The following is a 20,846-nucleotide window of genomic DNA, read 5'->3' on the forward strand; positions in this document are numbered from 1 at the left end:
ATTTCAATTTTGCATGGAAATAAATTGTGCTGTTATTCAAATTTCATCCAGTGTTCTTTAATAAATATTTTAACCCCAACAATATAATTGTATTAACTATTTTTTAATATCCAATTCTGTCGTTTATCTTGAAATACAGACATGGCTTATGGGTATCAGATGAAGGACCAGTGTAGTTGTTTAAAATGCTGAAAAATGTTCATTCAGTGTCTATTGAATATTTCATATAGTGAATGAATATTATCTTGGATGGGAAAGACAGGTACAGTTTTTCTGATGCATGTGTTCGTGTGTGTGCATGTGTGCTTGCGTGTGTGTGTGTGTGCGTGTGTGCTTACATCTGTGTGTGTGTGTGGGTGTCTGCTCCAGGCCATGTCCAAGCTAGGGTTGAGGCAGATCCAGGGAGTCACACGCATCACCATCCGCAAGTCCAAAAACATCCTATTCGTCATCACCCGACCCGACGTCTTCAAGAGCCCCGCCTCCGACATCTACATAGTGTTTGGAGAGGCCAAGGTGAGGCAGACTTCCACCGGCCTCACCAGAAAACAGAATTATTTTTAAGACTGCTCTGACAAACTACCCAGTCAACACTGTAAACCTAATTAGGGCCTGTTCCCCCTGTGTTTGGTACTAAGATATGTTATCAGGTTACACTACATAAATGCTGATACGGTTCTAAAAATGATTAAACTACACAAAGTTTTCTGATACATTTTGTTAAAGTAAGAATGTTCACTTTGGCCATTTGGAAGAATTCTCATATAGCAATGCCGCTGTCCATAAAAATCTCGTTGAGCATCCAAATGAGCAAGTGAAAAGTTCACCATATGAGAAGTTGAACATGACAAGCTTTAATGGTGAAGTACAATAGTTAATTTAAAGAAACTGGCAATGCCAGTGGCCAGTGACATAAAAGGACTCATATAATACAAACCGCAACTTTTCACACAAGTCACTACAGTACAGGAATCCAAGGCATTCTATCTTGTCTTATGCAAAGGTATGAAGGTGAAGAAGCCCTTGCCTGACAGATGTTAATATTAACTATGCAATAGCACTATGTGACAGGAGTACATGGCGAAATTGCAAAATAACAATAAACTGTCTCTCTCTCTCCCTTCCCTAGATTGAAGACCTCTCCCAGCAGGTGCACAAGGCTGCAGCTGAGAAATTCAAGGTTCCCCTGGAGCCCTCACCCCTCATCCCTGAAAGCACCCCCAGCCTGAGCATCAAGGAGGAGAGTGAGGAAGAAGAGGAGGAGGTATTTCCTCACTCTTACAATAATTAGGGCAAGCCATGGGCTCCAGAGATAGCCTCCTTGGAATGCCTAATTGTCACTGTAGGCCTGTACATTGCTGCCATGTCCTCAGTTGTTAAGTCACTTCAGGAGAGCGCACACTCACCCACACACAGACACACACATACACTCACACACACACACACACTCACACACACACACACACATACACTCACACACACACACACACTCACACACACACACACACACACACACACACACACACACACACACACACACACACATATATGCACACTCACCCACACACAGACACACACATACACTCACAGACACACACACACGCACACGCATACGCACACGCACACACACACAAACACACATACACACGCACACACACACACCACTGCTTCTTTTAACCCGGTTCACTATGTTTCTTTTAAACCACTAACCCTCTAAACTCATTGGAATTCTTGAATGATTGAGTTCAGCCAGATAATGATGAGTAAGATCAAATGCTGATGTTTCATAATTATGGCTTAAATCCTTGGCAGTAGTAGATCCCTGTGGTTACTGCAGTAGTGTGTCTCCCTCTCGTATCCTCCCTCTCTCTGACCACACCCCCTTTACTATGCGTGTCTCTGGATCAGGTTGATGAGGCTGGCCTGGAGCTCAGGGACATCGAGCTGGTCATGGCCCAGGCCAATGTGTCCAGGGGGAAGGCCGTCCGCGCTCTGCGGCACAACAAGAACGACATCGTCAACGCTATCATGGTGAGGAAGTGCGGACCCAGACGCTTGGTCTTACCATGGGGTGCCGCACCCATCACCCATGTGTTTACAATGCATAACGTGATGGGTTTGGTCTCATCACAGGCGTGCTTTTGCATACTGTAGGCCGACATGAAACTAGTGCACCTTGGTAATTGCTCACAAGTAATTCAGAGCATTATGGGATACACCCAGAGACTGTAAAAAATACACCATGATTTTCCACCTACGCTCTTATTACGAAAGGCTTGCACGAGCACATACAGACCAGAGGGAGGGTTTGGGAAAGGCATGGAGAGAGTGGGTTCAGCTGCCGCCTGTGCTAGTTTCAAACAGTAGGTCTCTCCGCTGGTCTCTAATTGCTTCCTGTCCTCCCTGTCTCCTCCTGCAGGAGCTGACCATGTGAGAGGAGAGAGGCCCCCCTGCCTGTCCGCCGCCCCCTCGCCCCCACCACCCATACACACTATAAACTCCACTGTATTGCTGCTATGTTGCATCCCCCCTGTACCTGCTAAATAAAACAGTCTGCTATAGCCATACACAGTCTATCGGGCGCCTTTCTTGACCCTTGTGCACTCCTTACCATTTTCAGGATGACCCAAGTGAATGAGGACTCTGGAACAGGTTCACGGCAGTCTAGACTCCACTTGTACTGTTTGTGTTCACTGAGCTATGAGTTACTATCTGACTGATTTATTGAATGGTATGCAGCGAGGCTACTGCTATGTTAACGGCTTGAGTGTTTGCACAGGAACGTTTCCAGGCTTAGTTCAACTCTAACAGAGTACACAAGAGTCCAACTGGGACTGTATGTACACTGTAAGGGTTGATTTGACATAGAACAATTTATTGTCACCACACCCCTGCTTGGTAGATTTTTTAGTGTTTGACCTTGTTACACATCACAAGTAAAGCAACTGAGGTGCAGCTGAGGTGACTTGCTGTACTTTTCTGGAGTCGGTGTAATGCAGTACTAACACCTGAGTTTCAGAACTGCAGATTGTGGCTAGTTATTATTAACTCTTAATAAAGGCAAAAACAGTTCAATCCCAAGTGCTCTGATATTGAAATGTCTTCATAGCATCTTCCAAATTACAGTCATTATAGAGACCTCATATAAGGTCTTTAGGTTAGTGAAGTAGAGAAGTAGATTATGACATAATCATCCTGTACCAGTTTTTATTTTAAAGAAGTAACAATTATACCCATTCAAACGAGACTCATCCATTAGTAGACTCCTTTAAAAAAACGAAAATAAAATAAAATAATTTAAGTTATAACAAAATAGGTTTAGACATAAATCATTATTTAATGTAACACAATAATCTTTGATATAATCTGTGATTTTATAAATTTCATTGTCTTTCATGTAGCTAAAATGGTTTAATGGGAATGCCAAGAAGTATCATCATGCTATGGCAGTAGACATGAAAAGTTTATCATCCATAATTATAAGCCCCCTACTTTAGTGATTTATTACATTTTCTTATTGACTCCTTTTCATTGACATATGGAGAAAAGTTGTCAAACAAAATGTATGCAAAGAATCTCTCTTCCCCCAAAAAGTTATTGAAAAAGTGTTTTACCTTAAGCAATTCTTGCCAGAAGGGGGCAGCCTTGCTCCATATCTGATTTTTTTTTTTTTTTTTTGCTTTAGTGAAGAAGTCCCACGCCCTAGTTCTGGAAAGCAGCAGGGTCTGTTGATTGTCAATGGTGCTTGCCACTATCCATTTAAGGAAATGATTACACAGTTAAGAAAAAACAATTCAGGTCTCAGATTCCTGGCCCAAAACGGATTGCTGATTGGTCCAGGTAGATACCAGCAGACTCTGCAACTCTGCAGGACTAGGTTTGCAAACCCCAGCCTTGGTATTGGAAATGTTATATGAATGGGTTGCGTTGGAGGAAGTTGCCAAGTTAGAACATAAGACCGCCTTAAAGTCAATTATAAACAATTGTCTGTTTTATTATACAAATCATTTTATGATTTAAAAAATGTAAAAAAAAAAATTAAAAATAAAACACAGGGACCACTGTTGAAATACAAAACCTCCTCATACAAAATCTATAAAGTGGTTCATTTAAACTTAGTACAAGTACATGCCAATGATCATCACAAAAGTGGAATTATAGTAGTTACATTAATACTTGATTACATGGCATACACAGAGAACTAGTTCATAAGTGACTAAATGGTTAAAAAATAAAATCATGGTTTTCTGCTGTCACAAATTAATCAATTTGAGTAATGTGATAGTCATTGATGCCTTTTCAGTATTTAGACATCCATTGCTGAATTCTTTATCTTGTGTACATCATGAAAAAGACGGTGTCTGCTAATTGTTCCAGAGCCTAGTCAATTTGTCATCTGGGACACAGTGTGTAAATTTATGGAAGTACATTTACTGGAATATGTGACAACCTTTTATTCAACAGTTTAGGGTACCATCAAAACAGGGTTAGTATTACACTTTTTATTCTTCAGTGATTAAAATTATCCTTTGACAATGACCGGAGAACTGTAAACTACACAAATGAGGGCTTGTAAGAAAATCCCTTACATCACACTGTAAACCGAGCATTAACCTTACTAACAACTAGTTAAAGAATATGAATAATACTGCTCCTATCAATACCACTCAGTTGGTAATTCAGGCAACGTGGCTCAACAGCACGATTTATGTATATAGGTGATTTTATTTCACCTCATTAAGTTCAAGTAAAATGACTTATTCCCATCAACCACTGAATTCATTTTTCATTTAGGTCATAATAGGCTAAGTTCAAGAAACATGTCTGGCCAATTAGATGCTCTGTCCCTGGCAGATATCTAAACTTTACTCTTCCAACTGCAGTCTCATTTAGCCAATGGCAAAAGGATGGCTAGCCAGAGAATGACAACGGCAAAGACTTGCTTAATGTCTTGGCCCCCTATTATAGTGGATGCTCCCAGGTAATTAGCTCTGCATAGTCAGCCATCATTTCTCAACCACTTGACACCTTACAATTATTAAAGGATCCTCACAGTCTTTGCACTGGTGACCAATTAACTAAAACTTGTAATAAGGACTGTTTTGCCCATTGGTAGTGCAGGTTTTCCATTAAATTAATAATTAAAATTAATTCTAATGGCAAAAGATACACATTTGGTGTGCATTATTTTACATTAAACAAAACATCAATGAGGAACAATGATGGAAATAGCCTACAGTTTTATTCAAGATCAGTTAGTATTCAAAAAGTTTAGGCTGTGGAAGGAAAGCCTGCTGACATCACACTGAAGTGATTGATTAAAGTGAGTGACATTTGTTCTGGTCCAACCAAAGCCCTGCCCTTGCTCCTAAATCACTTCCGAGGCGGGAGCACGTTGGCCTCGAAGTGGCCTTGGTTGGTAATGTTGCCTGCAGGAAAGTAGCGCGCCACCACGAATGTGGAGCCGTCAGTGGCGGTGGCCTTCCCCACTCCCAGCTTCTTCGTGTTTTTCCACACCATGGCTGTGAAGTGCCCTTTGGAGGATAGAGGAACAAGTACATACCATTAATATCAATGAGAATACAGGATGCATGGGAAGGGCATAAAGAAAGGGAGAGGCCAACAGCCAACTGATGAAAGCAGAGGGGCTAAAGAGAGAGGATCAAGTGTTAATCAGGAAACAAGTGAGGAGTCAGAGAGAGGGTGGAGCCAGTGAATCATTATACTTAAGAAGGATGTAGAGAGGGTGTAGGGAGGGTGAGTATGCCAGATTTTTAGATGCAAAGCACCTTATGGACCTGGCTTCTATCTATCTATCTATCTATCTATCTAATTTGCTAACTAGATAACTCACTCACTCACTCATGTTTAGCCCGGCTGAAGATTTTCTACAAGGAGGACCTATTAGTAGGCAAAGTATCGGGATGCTATGCATCAATGGCACTGTGTGTTCTTCCCTAGTTTCTTTCCGCAAAACAAAACATCATTGCATACTTGGTACAAATCTGAGTCACGGGTCACCCCGCCCATATCGAAGCTCATCAAGTTGACTTGCCCATTGCTAGCGCCAAAGGGAGGACATGGGGGAGAGGCTAGAGAGGATAAAGGGATGAAGCCAGGGAAAGTCAGTCAGAATAAAAGAGAGGGGGGCAGAGAGGCAGTAACGGCACAAGGGATGGCACAAGTTTTGTAGGAGAGAGAAAAGAAAGTTCCATTACTGACACAGTTGTGCAATTAGAGCTCACTGAAGAAAACCAACTTAAGGTCATCATGAGGTTGTTTGTGAAAGTTCCTGTTCTTCACTGTCGGACAGCAACTATGTGCAGAGGGTGGAGGACGCAAACGTGTCCGGCTGATTCATTTAATAAGAATGGAGAAACACAGTAAAGTTCTCCTGAACTGGTTCACACTCATTCTCTCCATATCTGCTACAGATGAAAGTTCCTAGATTAAGGTTAGGAATGCTGACATCACAATAGGTATTACAACGCGTACACATGGAATGTGTGAGCATGTCCTTCCTCCACAGCACACATCTCTTTAAGTGCCCTCATCTGGCCTTCTTAATTTGCAGCATAATATATATGATGGCAGCAGGGTCAAACATTATTTATTTTCACTTTATCTTTATCTGTTTAATGTTGTGTCTGCCAGGTACCCACCTAATTGTAGCCAAGTCAGATGTCACATCTGCACAGTAAAACGTCCAGTGTCATTTCAACACTAACAGTGTTCATTTAACTCTAACAGATAACATTTGGTGACTTGTGCCAGGCAAAATGGCTGCTCTACCCAGAAATAAACTTACGAAAGAAATGACATGTCAAGCATATCTTAATGGATGTTGGGGGGAAATCAGTTGAGGTTACAGTAAAGGTGTTTTCACATGCCTTAAAATGAGAGTTGTCTGCCCAGCAGCAACTTGTCAGTAAGAAATATAATGAATAACTTTCAGTTTATTAATACATTTTCATAAAGGTTTTCTAAAATGTTTTTTTTTTTATATAATCAAATTTTTTTTGCCCTTGTCAAATATGGTATCTCCCATCAGTAACTCGTTACTGTTCTCTAATTACTTTTGTAGCAGAGCAATAACTTCAGAATTCACATTTAATCATTTTTATTATTAAACTTATTGAGTTATGTTCATTTATAACAGAGAGATTATTTTTAGATTGATTAGACTGATTTTAAATGAGTTGTTCTTATGCCTGGTTCAGGTCAAAGATATGACAGTAGATGGAAAGAACAAGTTTTCTGCACAAAAGTTGGTAGGAGAGGTAGAAGAGTGCACTGCCTACATCAGAACAGGTTGGCAAAATACATTTTTGAGTTGGTTGTGGAGATATGCTTTTTATTTAACAGTCACAGTTTAGAAATATGACATGATTTGACATTTTACCATAGAGTGAAATCACTGTCACAGTGGACACACATATGATGGAAAGAGTAGGGTTCATTCACAGGAAAGTCTTATTCAATTAGTGTACGAATTCCAATTTATGAGTAATGAACTCAAGTAATTCAGTGAGTCCATCATCAAATGTGATTAATTGAAGAAGGTAAATGATAATCGTCATGCACAAGTACCGTATGCTAGGTAAACTAAAGCAGGAACAATAATAAGTAAAGTTGGAATGTTTGTATATGCTTTGCAGGATGGCTATCCCCAACTCCCAGCTCACTCTATGTAACCTCCTTTCCCAGGAGCAGTGATCACTGTATGTGAGCTGATTGTCTGCCCATTAAAGTGTGCTGCTTTTAAAATACAATTTCCAAACTAAGATACAAGAGTAAATAAAGACATCTGATCTAATGTTATTGAATTTATTCATTCTTTTTTCTCTTTCTTTCCTTGGATTTTATTTTGGTTAATGTTATTGGTATAGCTGTGCAAAATTGTCTGTCTGGTCGTACCTTGTTTTTTTACAATGCAAATTGTTGTTTGTTCGGTTAATGTTGCACTTAGTGGTGATAAATGGGTCTCCTGGTGTTACCGCATTTTTGTATTCCTGAGAGTAACGCTGATGTTCTCCACTACTGTTTGTCTCTCTGGATGAGAGCGTCTGCTGAAATGGCTGTAATGTAATGTCATTTAAATTATCTGTCAAGCCTTAACTTCACACCATCTCCAAAACCGTTCCGAAAACTGATCTCTGTACAAAAATGCCGGTGTCTCCCCTCTCCCCTTTCAATGCTGCGAAACAGCCCAAACTGTGAATCAGAGTAGCTCATGGATTTCCTGTCAGCGTCTCCTAGCTGGAGTTCCTCTCCAAAGTAAACTGCGCAACCGCAGAGCAATAACAGAGGGAGTGCTCAGGGTTGGTGGGGGACAGCAGACCGTTGCTAGGGCTGAGGGTAATACTGCACTCTACTGAAAATAAGTCAAAACCACCTAGCCTTCCACTGAACTGTGGAGGAGGAGACAGGGAGGTGTACAGCAAGGCAGTCAAGAGGGGTGATTCACACAGCCCATAAAACAAGAGCAGAGGGAATTTAGGGAAAGAAGCCATGCTCAGAGAGAAGGAATTTTCCAGAACAGTACAATGAAGACCGACAAATTCTCCCATCACATTCTACACAGGATTTACCACCCCCTAACTTTTCCTGAGATGACTGTAGGGATGATGCCATGACCTGCTCTCAGCTAAGACAAAAACCTCAGGGACAGAGCAGGGTGCATTAAATACAGAAGAAGCTTTTAGCACACAATAGCCACCCCCTTTCTTACAGCCATGTGCACAGTGATGTGGGTGAAACCAGACATTTTGGCACGTGCCTTTGTCCAAGGGAACATGCAGAAGTCAGTGTTGCGAAAGAAAGGGGAATTACATAGGGAAAGAGTTGGTTTCAGATGTACATTACATGTGCACAGGATGACCAATGTGATGGACCATCATGCAACTCTCACCTGTGCCAGTGGAAAAACCAGGGCGGTTAAAATTGTAGTTCTTCGCCTCGCTGTACCACCGGTCAGCAACATCTTTGCCTGTACAGTAGAAAAGATTTTAGCACACGTCACTATCTAGATAGTTTCAACACCTGTGTTCACAGGGATTCAGTTCTGTGCAGAACATGTGCACGACCCCTGATCACAGTCGCATCTGGATTAACTGATAGTGAGCACAGGAATGATGTAAGCTTATTCAGTTTTATAAAGATCAACAAATAAGCAAAGGATCTGTGACAAACCAATCCTTCTAAACACAAAAGCTGTGGTACAGAACTAGAGGTAAGCAATTCAGTACTTTGGCTGGGCTGTAACCTGAAACATGTTAAGCTAAAATAAACACACTTTTTCTAATGCAGAACCAGTTGGTTCCCACCTACAGATCCCACCCATGCTATAGAAGTCATCAATTGATTCTGCTCTCAGTAACTGGGTCAGTTTCCGCTGTTTTTTATTTTTTTCACATAATGGTTGTGATTAGATTTGGATTGAGTAGGCTGTTCCTAGATTGGATTTTGAGTGCTGGTACATACCTGGCTGGTCGTAAGATGCCCATGCCAGATTTTCCCCACAGCTCCCCCTGCTGGACTCAGTGCTGTGCTTCAGGATTCTGGTGCTGGCCAAACTCTCTGCATACCTGGAACACACTTGACCATTCAAAACCCACATCTTCCTGCCCTCACACCATCATAGTAAGAGCCATAACCACTTTGGATTCGTATTTCTCTGGCCCAGTGGCTCAGTGAGTCATTGGGGCTGCAGTTGGGCTCACCGTGTAGCATCCCGGCTCAGCTTGCTGCTCAGTTTGAGGGCTGGGGCCTGGTGCTGTCTCCTGTACTCATTGTGGCTTCTCAGAACCTCTTCTGAAAACTGCTTGGAGGCTGGAGGGGAAAGGGGGAGGAGCATATATAGGCAAACTGCTTGGAGAAAAGGGCAGAGCCAGAGCTCTGAGTTACTGAAGGATGCTGGGATGCATCATCTATCACAACATCAAAATTTTAACATACTATTTTAAATCTCATTTCAGTGATGTACACAGGTTACGTCCAACAAGCAATTGACTTGACAGACGACATACCTACATCCACACACACACACACACACACACACACACACACACACACACACACATTCACCACCAAAAGGAGTTTTAATTAATTTTTTTCTCTCAATCAATAATTATCATCCATGACTAACCTTGAGTGACTTTCACCACCATATTAGCACCAATATCACCTTATTAGTTAGATAGGAGATTGAACTTCGCCCCAAATGGTCTATTCACTGCAGGCGCAATTTATCTAACCTGATCTACCCACCCTTATCCACACCTCAGGAATTCACTGTCACAGGTGGACTATGGAACTGCCAGTCCCTCCCTGAGGATGGCACTCCTGCTATTCTACTGGGAGACTTCAACCTCCCACCAGAGACCTCCCAACTGTCCAGGGTTGCCTCACTCCTCCAGTCTTTCGCCCTATCCCTGTCCTCTTCCCCCCCCCCACACACAAGGCTGGTAACCAACTAGACCTTGTATTCACCAGAAGCTGCTCCATTCCCCAACTTACCCTCCATGTCTCAGACCACTTCTTTCTTTCTTTCTCCCTCTCCTATTTACTCCCCCCCAATTCATCCAACAGCTCACCCACAGTAACTTTCAGGAGAAATCTCTCTACTCTGTTACAATCCTCCCTCATCTCCACTGCTCTGTCTACACTTCCATCTCCTGCGTCTTTCTCTAACCTGCCAGTTGATCTTGCTACCTCCACCTTCAACTCCTGCCTCTCCCAGTCCCTCAACTCACTTTGTCCTCTTGTCTCCAAACCAGCATGCTCCTCACCCCCATGCCCATGGCTGACTGAGTCACTACGCTTCAGCAGAACATCACTGCGGGCTGCAGAGAGGAAGTGGAGGAAATCCCAATCCTCTGATGACCTGACCGCATATCATACCTTGCTGGCGACTTTCACATCTGCCCTCAAGTCAGCTAAAGCCTCATTTTTCCAATCTAAGATCAGTGCATGTGTCTCTAATCCACGCAAACTATTCTCCACCTTCTCTTCCCTCCTCATTCCTCCTCCACCCCCACCTCCCTCTTCCCTCTCCGCAGATGACTTTCTGGCCACCTTTTAAGGAAAGGTGGTGACAATCCGGAACTCCTTCGCCCATCCAGTGAGCCCCCCAACCCCCCGGGACAAACCCACAGCCACACTGACCTCCTTTGAGATGCTGGAAGATTCTGATGTACTTCAACTCATCACCTCTCATCGTGCAACCACCTGTCCACTTGACCCCATCCCATCTACAGTTCTCTAATCCATTTCCAGCGAGTTCCTTCCCTATCTGTCCTCCATTGTTAATTCCTCTCTTTCCTCTGGTCATGTTCCCTCTGATTTTAAGATGGCTCGTGTTACCCCACTTCTCAAAAAACCCACCGCAGACCCCTCCGATGTAATGAATTATCGAGCCGTATCGCTTCTACCCTTTCTGTCCAAAACCCTTGAACGAGCAGTTCTTAAACAACTAACCTCTTTTCTCCATCAGAACAACCTGCTAGACCCTCACCAGTCTGGCTTCCGATCCGGGCACTCAACAGAGACTGCGCTCCTAGCTGTGACGGAGGCACTTGCCACTGCAAGAGCCTCACGCCTCTCCTCTGTCCTGATCCTTCTTGACCTGTCTGCAGCTTTCGACACGGTCAACCATAAAATACTCCTCTCCACCTTGGCTGGGATGGGCATCGCCGGGACTGCCCTGTCTTGGTTTGCTTCCTATCTTGCAGATAGGTCCTACCAGGTCACCTGGAATGGGTCTGCCTCTGCTTCTCATCCCCTTGTTACGGGAGTGCCGCAGGGATCTGTACTGGGTCCTCTGCTGTTTTCCTTATACACCAGATCTCTTGGTTCAGTTATTAATTCACATGGCTTCTCCTACCATTGTTATGCAGATGACACACAACTCTTCTTCTCTTTCCCCCCCTCGGCCACACAGGTCAATGATAAGATATCTTCCTGCCTGGCTGACATCTCCACCTGGATGGCCAGTCACCATCTGAAGCTCAATCTCAACAAAACTGAGCTGCTCTTCTTCCCATACAAGACCTCCTTACTACGTGAGCTCTCAATCACGGTTGATGGCACCACAGTGACTGCCTCTCACTCTGCCAAGAGCTTGGGGGTGGTCCTGGATGACCAACTGGACCTCAAGGAGCACATCAAGGCAACATCACGGTCCTGCAGATTCCTTCTGTACAACATCAGAAGAATTCGACCATACCTGACAACGCACTCCACCCAGCTGCTCGTCCAGGCTACGGTGACCTCTCGCCTTGATTACTGCAACTCTCTCCTTGCAAGCCTGCTAGCTTGTGTCATACAGCCACTACAGATGATTCAGAATGCCGCTGCCCGACTCATCTACAACCTTCCCAAATTCTCCCACGTCACTCCTCTGCTGCGATCACTCCACTGGCTACCGGTCGCTGCCAGGATCTGATTCAAAGCCCTGACCCTTGCCTACACTACTGCCAACAGGACAGCCCCCATCTACTTGCATGACATGACTCGATTCTATGTGCCTGCTCGACCACTCCGCTCTGCGGCAGCAGAGCGCCTTGTAACCCCTCCCACCCGCCCAAAGGGATCACAGAGCTTCTCCACTCTAGCTCCCCAGTGGTGGAACAAACTCCCCGTCCCTCCCCCTCACTACCCATCATCCGCCGTGGCCTGAAGACTCATCTCTTCAGACTATACCTAGACTAACCACCACCATGCTGTATATCTCACTCTAAATCTCCCCCCCCCCTTTCTTCTTCATGACACATGTTGCCCCATCCCAGCACTTTTTGGTAATTTGTATTTGTCCTAATACTGTAGCTTATTCTTCTGCCTAGTTGGCTTTGTAGAGGTTAGGTCTGAATAGTGTTCACTGTGTGAACTAAACTGTGTTCTTGGCTAGAAATAGCTGTACAAAATAAGTATTGTACCTTACTGAACCTGTGTTTAGCAGTTGTCTATGACCATGAAATGCACTTTTTGTACGTCGCTTTGGATAAAAGCGTCTGCCAAATAAATGTAATGTAATGTAATGTAACTTCGGCGATGAAATGATTTAACCAGCTGGATATCAAACCTTATGACAACTAAGAATATGTTTCACTATCCTAGTGATAAATTGTGTTGGGCCTTCTTAGACTAAGGTTGTTAAACTGTCACTCATAATCTGAGTTGATCAAAGCCAGTCATTTAATTAGCATGCAATACATTCTTAGAATCATAACATGTCTTTTCTAATGGGTGCACCAATATTTTACTAGCAGATATGATGCAGACTAATTCATTATGCAGATTCATATTAGTCAGCAGAATTGGGCAACCACCTACTGTGAAGGCCATAAGAGAGGAGTATGAGTAGCTGCCAATGGAAACAATAATAGCAGCATATTTTGTGGCATAGGTCTTCCATCAGGTTCCAGATGCTTGGTTCACATATTAGCCACATATTTTCTGATGATATGAACCATAACCATGAATGAAGAATGACTTTAGAAGGAACTAAAATAATTTAAACATTCCTCCTTGATAAAACATCCCAGGAGTTCGCATTCAATCATACATCACTGAGCTGTGTTAAATGAATTACCATTAACCTTCAATTAACAAACAGTAAATTAATAATTAAACAAATTATGAAAACAACTATCCATCATCAGAAAATACACTAAGGATCAAGCCTGATATAAATTACAAGATATAGATGTACATATTATTTAATTTATACTAATAAAAATGCTAAAATCACAACATTTTGTTACTGTTAATTGTGGCGTTTTTTAAATTTTTTATTATTATTAAGACTGAGCATGGCATCTTTTGTGCTGACATCCCATTACCCTTGTAGAGCCTGGACAAGCAGGGGCCTGTCCTGCACTCAGCTCCACTGTAGGTCACATGTCATTATAGCTCATCCAATAAATCTTCCGTTTAGCTGCAGTATGGTGGGGAGGGCAGCCATGATATAACTGTTGCATTGCTCATTTCACCAGACAGCCTGACATGCAGGCAGATTGAGAGCCTGTGCTTTGTCAGACTATCTTCCTGTCAGCATGGCAGCCAGTGAGCTCTCTGGGTTTTATCAATGTGGTGGTGATGTGCTGTTAAGTTGCCATTGATATCACTCTCTCTATGAGGGCAGTTCTGCAGTCAACAGATATTCCAGACCAGTGGTCTCAGTCCTCTTTCTCTAGTCCTCAATTCAAACAAAGAGAGGTGAGTCACACATTCACTGACCCGAGTAACCAAGAGGCAAGAACCACTCTTGCCTCTTGAGCACCAGGACCGAAGACCACTGAGCCAGGCCTCCCCATCAATAGACCGGTTAAATACAGGAATTAGCATCACTGTGCCCCACTAGCCTGTACTCACTGATGTCTAAGGGCAAGGTGTTAATTCATCACTCCACTATTTATGCTGCAAGCCAGCGTACTGAGGGTGTTGCTGATACTACCTTGTCCTGTTGTTGTTATAGTGAGGTGCTGTAATGCACGGTTGCCAAGATCATGGTCTGATCACTTACTGGGCTGATATAAAGCAGTAGCAAGTTGCCTAGGTATGAATATACCGCTATGAAAACACAATAAACAGCATACTGACACAGTGAGGTCTGTCAGTGGCATCCTTCTTGTTATATACGGGCCATATCTGTGTCTTTCTGTTCTGATTTTAATCAGGCTTGGACTCAGCCATACTGTAATTGGAGGGACTAAAACTAGACCGTTAGAAACAGATATTACCAGTTTGGCATTAATTTGACACCCCAACAATGGCACTAATTAGAAAGCATAGCATTACCAGTCTGTTCTCTCTGTCCCCCCATAACACATCTCATCCCCAGCACATTGGTACGCACAAGTGGCAACACTGAATTGAATCATGTAAATAATATTGAAGGTGTGAAACTTGGACAACATGGAAAGGGGAATGATTGTCTAATTCAATGAATGAAAAAATTTGCAGTTGCAGAAAGTAGTAGAAAGAAGCAGAAAATACCAGGATGAAAGAAATCAGTCTGAATCCTGATATGATAACTGAATGGTTGTAAATACTTCTTCTCAATCTTTGTCTGACAATGATTGATTTAGGGACTCCATTGTCTGGCTTTGCTAAATCAATCAGTCAGCCAACCAGTTAGGGTGTGATGTCCCAGCTTACAGTGTGCCTAGTCGGGAAACAGTCTATTATATTGTTAATTATATTGTTAATTAGGTCTCCTCGGTTGGAATGGATCATTCCTATGCCGACGACACGCAACTCTTTCTCTCCTTCTCCCCATCGGACACACAGGTCCCTGCCCGCATCTCCGCTTGCCTGAGGGACATACAGAGCTGGATGGACATCACCACCTGAAGCTCAACCGGGAAGACGAGCTAATCTTTATTCCTGCTCTATCCTCTCCCCTCCTCGACTTTTCCATTTCCTTAGGGACACCGTAGTGACATCATCACCTGCGCCAAGAATCTCGAGTGAGATGGACAACAGGCTGTCCCTCTCCAACAACATTGCAGCAGTAACCCGGCATGCAGATTTTTCCTATATAACATCCGCAGAATCCGCCCCTTTCTCACCACTACTCAACCAGCCCTGGTCCAGCAATGGTTCTATCCCGCCTGGACTACTGCAACTCTCTTCTGGTGGACTACCGCATCTGCCACCAGACCCTGCAGCTCATCCGAATGCTGCGGCTCGTCTGGTCTTCAACCTCCCCAGACACTCCCACGTAACTCCCCTGCTCACTACCCTCCACTGGCTGTGTTATAGCTCGCATCAAATTCAAAACATTGGTTCTAGCATACCAGGCAGTAGGGATCAGCCCAGCATACCTTCACAAGATTTTCAAACCTACATGCCACCAGATCCCTCGTTCTGCTACCTCAGGACGCCTAGCACCTCCCCCTCTTCGCACTGCACTTCCAGAACACGTCTCCTGTCTGTTCTGGCCCACGATGGTGGAATGACCTCCCTGTGAGGTCAGAACAGCTGAGACTGTGAACAATTTCAAACGACGACTGAAGACCACCTCTTCAGGCTGCACCTCTCCCATCCCTCCTCCCCCCCTGTAAATGACTAACTTAGGGGTGTAACTAGGCAGCTGTTAATAGTGACTTAGTTGATGCGCCAGTCTAACGACTACTTGTATTTATTATTTTATTTTCCTAGTTGCGTTGTTGCGTTCTCGTTGTTAGTGTTAATCAGTTAACCACAGGGTCCAAGTTGAACTATGCGGTGTTCCTGTACTTGGACCGGTACTTCTCTCTAGGGTTTCGTCTACTTGTCTGTTATGTTTACACTTGTTGTACGTCGCTCTGGATAAGAGCGTCTGCCAAATGCCTGTAATGTAATGTAATGTAATGTAATGGAATGCTTCTCGATCACCCACTCCCAGTCGCTATACTATAATTGCTATGTGCATCAGTAACAATGGCGTCCTGTTGTATTTATGGTGATTGAGTTGGCTGAAACCATCCGGGCAACAGGCACGACTGACAGTCAAATGTTTTAGACTTGAGTGGTATTTGGACAATCCTAAAATCTTACAATGGCCACCATTCAGGCATCACTGCAGAAGAAATGACACTTTACCATTTCAAACATGCCAAACACTCACAGTCATTTCCAGCACTTTCACTCATCACTGGCCAGTGCTATATTAATGAATGACCACTTTCCTTTTTTAATAAGTAATTTATTTAATCATTACCTATAAATAGCTAATATATAAAAGATCACTCATCAAGTAAACATTCCATAGTAAAAACTACAGTGTCTGTTTCAATAATTTTTTTAACTATTAGTTTTACAAATATAAATACACAAAATAAACAAAATCACTCTAAAAAGCAGGTCCCAAAAAAATCTACTCAAGTAGTATTGACTAGTCTCTGTCATTATCTTTGCCTTGAGTTCTCTAAAGCCAAAATTTCAGTCCATGACCCATAGCAGGAACTACAATGGGAAATGATGTTATTTTTCAGCAGTCAGGCAAACATAGGTTTCCGTTGGCCTTGGCGTCCTCGGTTACAGCAGTGTGTGTGACTAAATGGTCTGCAGTGGGGCCTGCAAATTTCCCACAGGAAGGGACACCCCTCCCCCCTCAAAACCAACCTTGAACAGTCAACAGTTGCTGCCACAGCCTGTGACCTCCGTCATATCACAGCCAGGAATGAATAAACAAATAAATAAATAAATAAATAAATAAAACTGTCCTGAGTCTGCAGCACCACCAGAGACCAACTGCACACTTGGTGAAATTGAGCAAATAATTGGCTGAAAACCGAAGGTCTGACTGCGCCCTCTCATTTTCCATTTTTTTCACAGAGGCATTTCAGAGCATGAAATTGTAGGCTCCACTTGACAGAGCAAAGTAATGAAACCAGGTCCACATCACATTTTTGCCCCCCCCCCCCCCCACACACACACACCCTCCCCCGGCCCAGTTTATTTCAGGTTCTCATATGCTGTGTGTGTTCTTCCCGGTGAAAAATAATGAATTTCCAACCCCAGTTTCTACGAGACCTGTCTTTCATCACTACACTGTCAGACAGACTCCCTGAAAGAGAGATGTTTTTGACAGAAAGGTTAGAGAGTGATGTCATCAGTGGGTGAAACAGGCTCAGATTCAAACCTAGTACCATCCATTCTAGTGCCTGACATTGAAGAACTAAACGCACCGAACACTACAGGCATACTACCTATATAAGTAGCGTACAGTTGCACCCTTACTTCTTTCTGTGGGACCGATGACTACTGCCCTACTGATTCCTAATGGGACACCCCCCCCCCCCCCCCTCATGTCCCCACTACGAATCAGGAGGGCAGTAGTCATCTGTTCCACAGAAAGACAGAACGGGTGTAATACACAGCCATGGCCCTTCCTGACTGCGGTGACTCAGCTCTTAGGGATGAAAATCTCTCTCTCGCATACACAAATGAAGCTCCACTGGCAGCTGTGATTCCTCACTCTTTCTGTTTCTTGCTCTGTCACACACTGTCTCTCTTTCTGTCTCATACATACACACACACACACACACACACACACACTTTCTCATATTCTGATCTTCATCAGCAGCTGTGGTGCCTCACTCTTTCTGCCTTTTGGTCTCTTTCTCACTCTCTCACACACACACACACACACACGTCCTTTCTCATATTCCAACCTTCATCAGCAGCTGTGATGCCTCACTCCTGTCTCTTGTTCTTTGTCTTCCCCTATCCTTTCCTCCCATATGCACCCACATACACATAAATGGGGTTATGCTTTAGAACTAGCCAAACAATTGCTGAATGAACACAGGTGACCATGTTCTGGGTGTAGTCGTAGGTTCGCTGTTAATGTGCAGGCTCTAAAAAAGTTGAATAGACTAAGTTCAGCTTAAATGACACAAAAAAATGTTGGGGCTGCCTCCCCCTGCTCTCAAATTTGCTGTGCATTGCTGAGATTTCACAGGTATGACAATGTAATACAATGAAGATAATCACGAAGGACCCAGTGCAAAATGGAAGAAACGATGCTGACCCACTTCATTCAAAAAAGTGAAACACTTTTCAATGTTCAAGTAAGTATAGATGACTTATCTGTACTGCAGCACCTGCATACATATTTCTTATGAGAAAAAAGAGGTTAAAGCCCACTGGTTAAAAAGGTAATAGTGATGTTGCATCATGAATTATACTAAAGTATTGTGGCAAAAGCAAAACTATCACATAGCAATCACTAAAACTAAATCTCCAAACTGAGTTTGTGAAGAAAAAGGGTAATGTATTTACTTGTCAATGTTAAGGACAAATATTGATACAGGCCTTAGAGTACCTAAAATGTTTAAGCGTGAACCTTGTATGTTAAAACATCTCCTGAAAGCGGACTGTTGATGCTGTTCTTCAGACTAGAGCAGAGGCCTGTTCAGGGATTTCAGTCCTGGTACAGCTCCACTCTATCCAACACATGCTGATACAGTCCAGTCAGTGCAGTCTCTCAATGAAAGAAATCATTCATTCAAACTGGGCACCTCCTGACACCCTGAAATGAAACTACCGCTGCTTAGTCTTAAGCAAGCACAGCTGACCACACATTATCAAATGCACTTTGTGGCTCAAATAAAACAGAGTAAACTGTAAAAGCTTGTCTGCAAAGACAGAGATCCAAGCCCTTGTTTAACTGCGCTTAGCTGTTATAAAATAAGTACAAAAGTACAGCATTGAGGCAACCATCTTTTCCATGCTGAAATTACTCAGGAATCATATTTAACACAGGAAGCAAATGACAGGCATGTTAAAACAGTGCACTCACCTGACTTGCCCATTGTATTAAAATACTTTTCCTCCTTTGTTCTGGTGTTGGTTTCTCGCCTGGTTCTCCCAGCGGCTATATTCCTTCACTCCCTCTTCTCTTTCTCTTTCTCTTTCTCTAACGGTTACAATACACAGACAGACACACACACACACACACTCCCTGCCTGTCACTTTAATTCACAGGCACAATATCCTCCTTCCTTCGCACTATCTCTATGTCACACACACACACACCCTCTCTGTCTGTGAGTGCCTCCCTCTCCGGAACACACCCACACTGCGCCTGAACTGACTGCACTGAAAGGAGAATCCCACAGGCTGCCACTTTCATGACATCATCACTCTGGGCAGCTTGGCCTTATAAGGGATTGAGATTCCTTCTTTTGCTGGAAACTGTGAGCTGTAATGTAGAAGCATTTGTGGTCCCCCTGGAGCCATTAATGTAAACCTGGATCTTAAAGTTGTAGGCGCATTGAGGCCATCTTTATGCTATAGTTTAAATGTGTTTTTGGATCTGTATTTTGTCAAATATAGTCATTAAAAGGCACAAAGAGACATGATACATTTCTCGGCACACTATCACCAAATGTTGCATGGAGATATTTCCTGTGACAACGCATTCCATGCCACTTTGGCTATGGATGTGTGTGATGAAGTCTGTATAAATGACTCTTATCGGCAGGGAGACAAAGGTGGAACATAGATGGAATGTAGAAACACGTTTATATTGCATATAATTGTTGCTGTTTTTTGCAGCGACAATTAGACTTAGACTTGTACATGTAAATAAGTTTTGCATTTAGCTGTATGAGAGCGTGAGACCGCATATTCTATGAAAAGACCAAAACTGATGATCTTTCTGTCCAACTCTCAACTAATTTATCCTATGAACAATTATTGTCCATCTAGTCAACACCAAATACATAAAACTTCATTGTTGTCTAAGAAAGTATTATACAAGTGAAAGAAACATACCTTTGCTCTGCTCAGCATATTTCACCATTACAAAGAACCTGGCCTTTTTACTTTTTACTGAAGCAACTTCATTAAGTGATAACGATTGCTTTTTCAATATGTGGAGAGTACTTTGGTGCCGCACCGAAATACTGAAAATAGCCGCTATAGAAATGAACAATTTGCTCCGTTTTGAAGTAAATTTGGTAAAAACTACACTGGCCATGTTTTTTTTGTGAAAATAGGTTGCATTTTTTAAAAATAAAAACATGTCTTTCTGAGCTGTATTTAATGACTTCAGTGCACAACTAGAATGAATGGCTTTCCTGGTTGAACAGTAATGGGGTAGGAAAATGTCAAAAAGTACTAAGAGTTTAACAGCAACGTTTTTGGTTTTGGTATTTTCATAGGATAATTTGATGATGCTGAAAACATTAAAATGATTGGTGTTATCCTTTAAGTTGGGTTCTAGAGTGTGTGCGGTCATGGTGGCATATTTATGAGGAAGAGATTTAGAATATGGCGGGACTTTGGGAATTCAGACTTTTCTGCATCTGGGTGACTTTTTGTGGTATGGAGTGAAAAAAGGCAAAAAAAAG

General features: G+C 42.9%; 2 protein-coding genes across 3 annotated transcripts in view; one reads left to right on the top strand and one right to left on the bottom strand.

The window, feature by feature from the left end:
• The window catches only part of nacad (NAC alpha domain containing), a 31,490-nt gene extending 28,923 nt beyond the window's left edge, over positions 1 to 2,567 (top strand). For both annotated transcript variants that reach the window (XM_064339549.1, XM_064339540.1), the window contains exons 6-9: positions 370 to 516; positions 1,130 to 1,264; positions 1,909 to 2,031; positions 2,420 to 2,567. In XM_064339549.1, the coding sequence (XP_064195619.1) occupies positions 370 to 516; positions 1,130 to 1,264; positions 1,909 to 2,031; positions 2,420 to 2,434 (420 nt within the window). In that variant the 3' untranslated portion in view covers positions 2,435 to 2,567. The remainder of the gene's footprint in view (positions 1 to 369; positions 517 to 1,129; positions 1,265 to 1,908; positions 2,032 to 2,419) is intronic.
• Positions 2,568 to 3,973: 1,406 nt separating this feature from the next.
• On the bottom strand, positions 3,974 to 19,561 carry glipr2l (GLI pathogenesis-related 2, like). The gene is made up of 5 exons (XM_064339561.1): positions 19,292 to 19,561; positions 9,723 to 9,831; positions 9,484 to 9,587; positions 8,912 to 8,989; positions 3,974 to 5,534 (listed from the first exon to the last, which is right to left on the bottom strand). Exons 1-5 carry the CDS (start codon positions 19,302 to 19,304, stop codon positions 5,374 to 5,376), a joined length of 465 nt encoding a protein of 154 aa, XP_064195631.1. The 5' UTR covers positions 19,305 to 19,561; the 3' UTR covers positions 3,974 to 5,373.
• Between the last annotated feature and the right edge of the window lie 1,285 nt (positions 19,562 to 20,846).

This window comes from Anguilla rostrata, chromosome 1 (assembly GCF_018555375.3).
Source record: "Anguilla rostrata isolate EN2019 chromosome 1, ASM1855537v3, whole genome shotgun sequence".
Classification (NCBI taxonomy): Eukaryota; Metazoa; Chordata; class Actinopteri; order Anguilliformes; family Anguillidae; genus Anguilla; species Anguilla rostrata.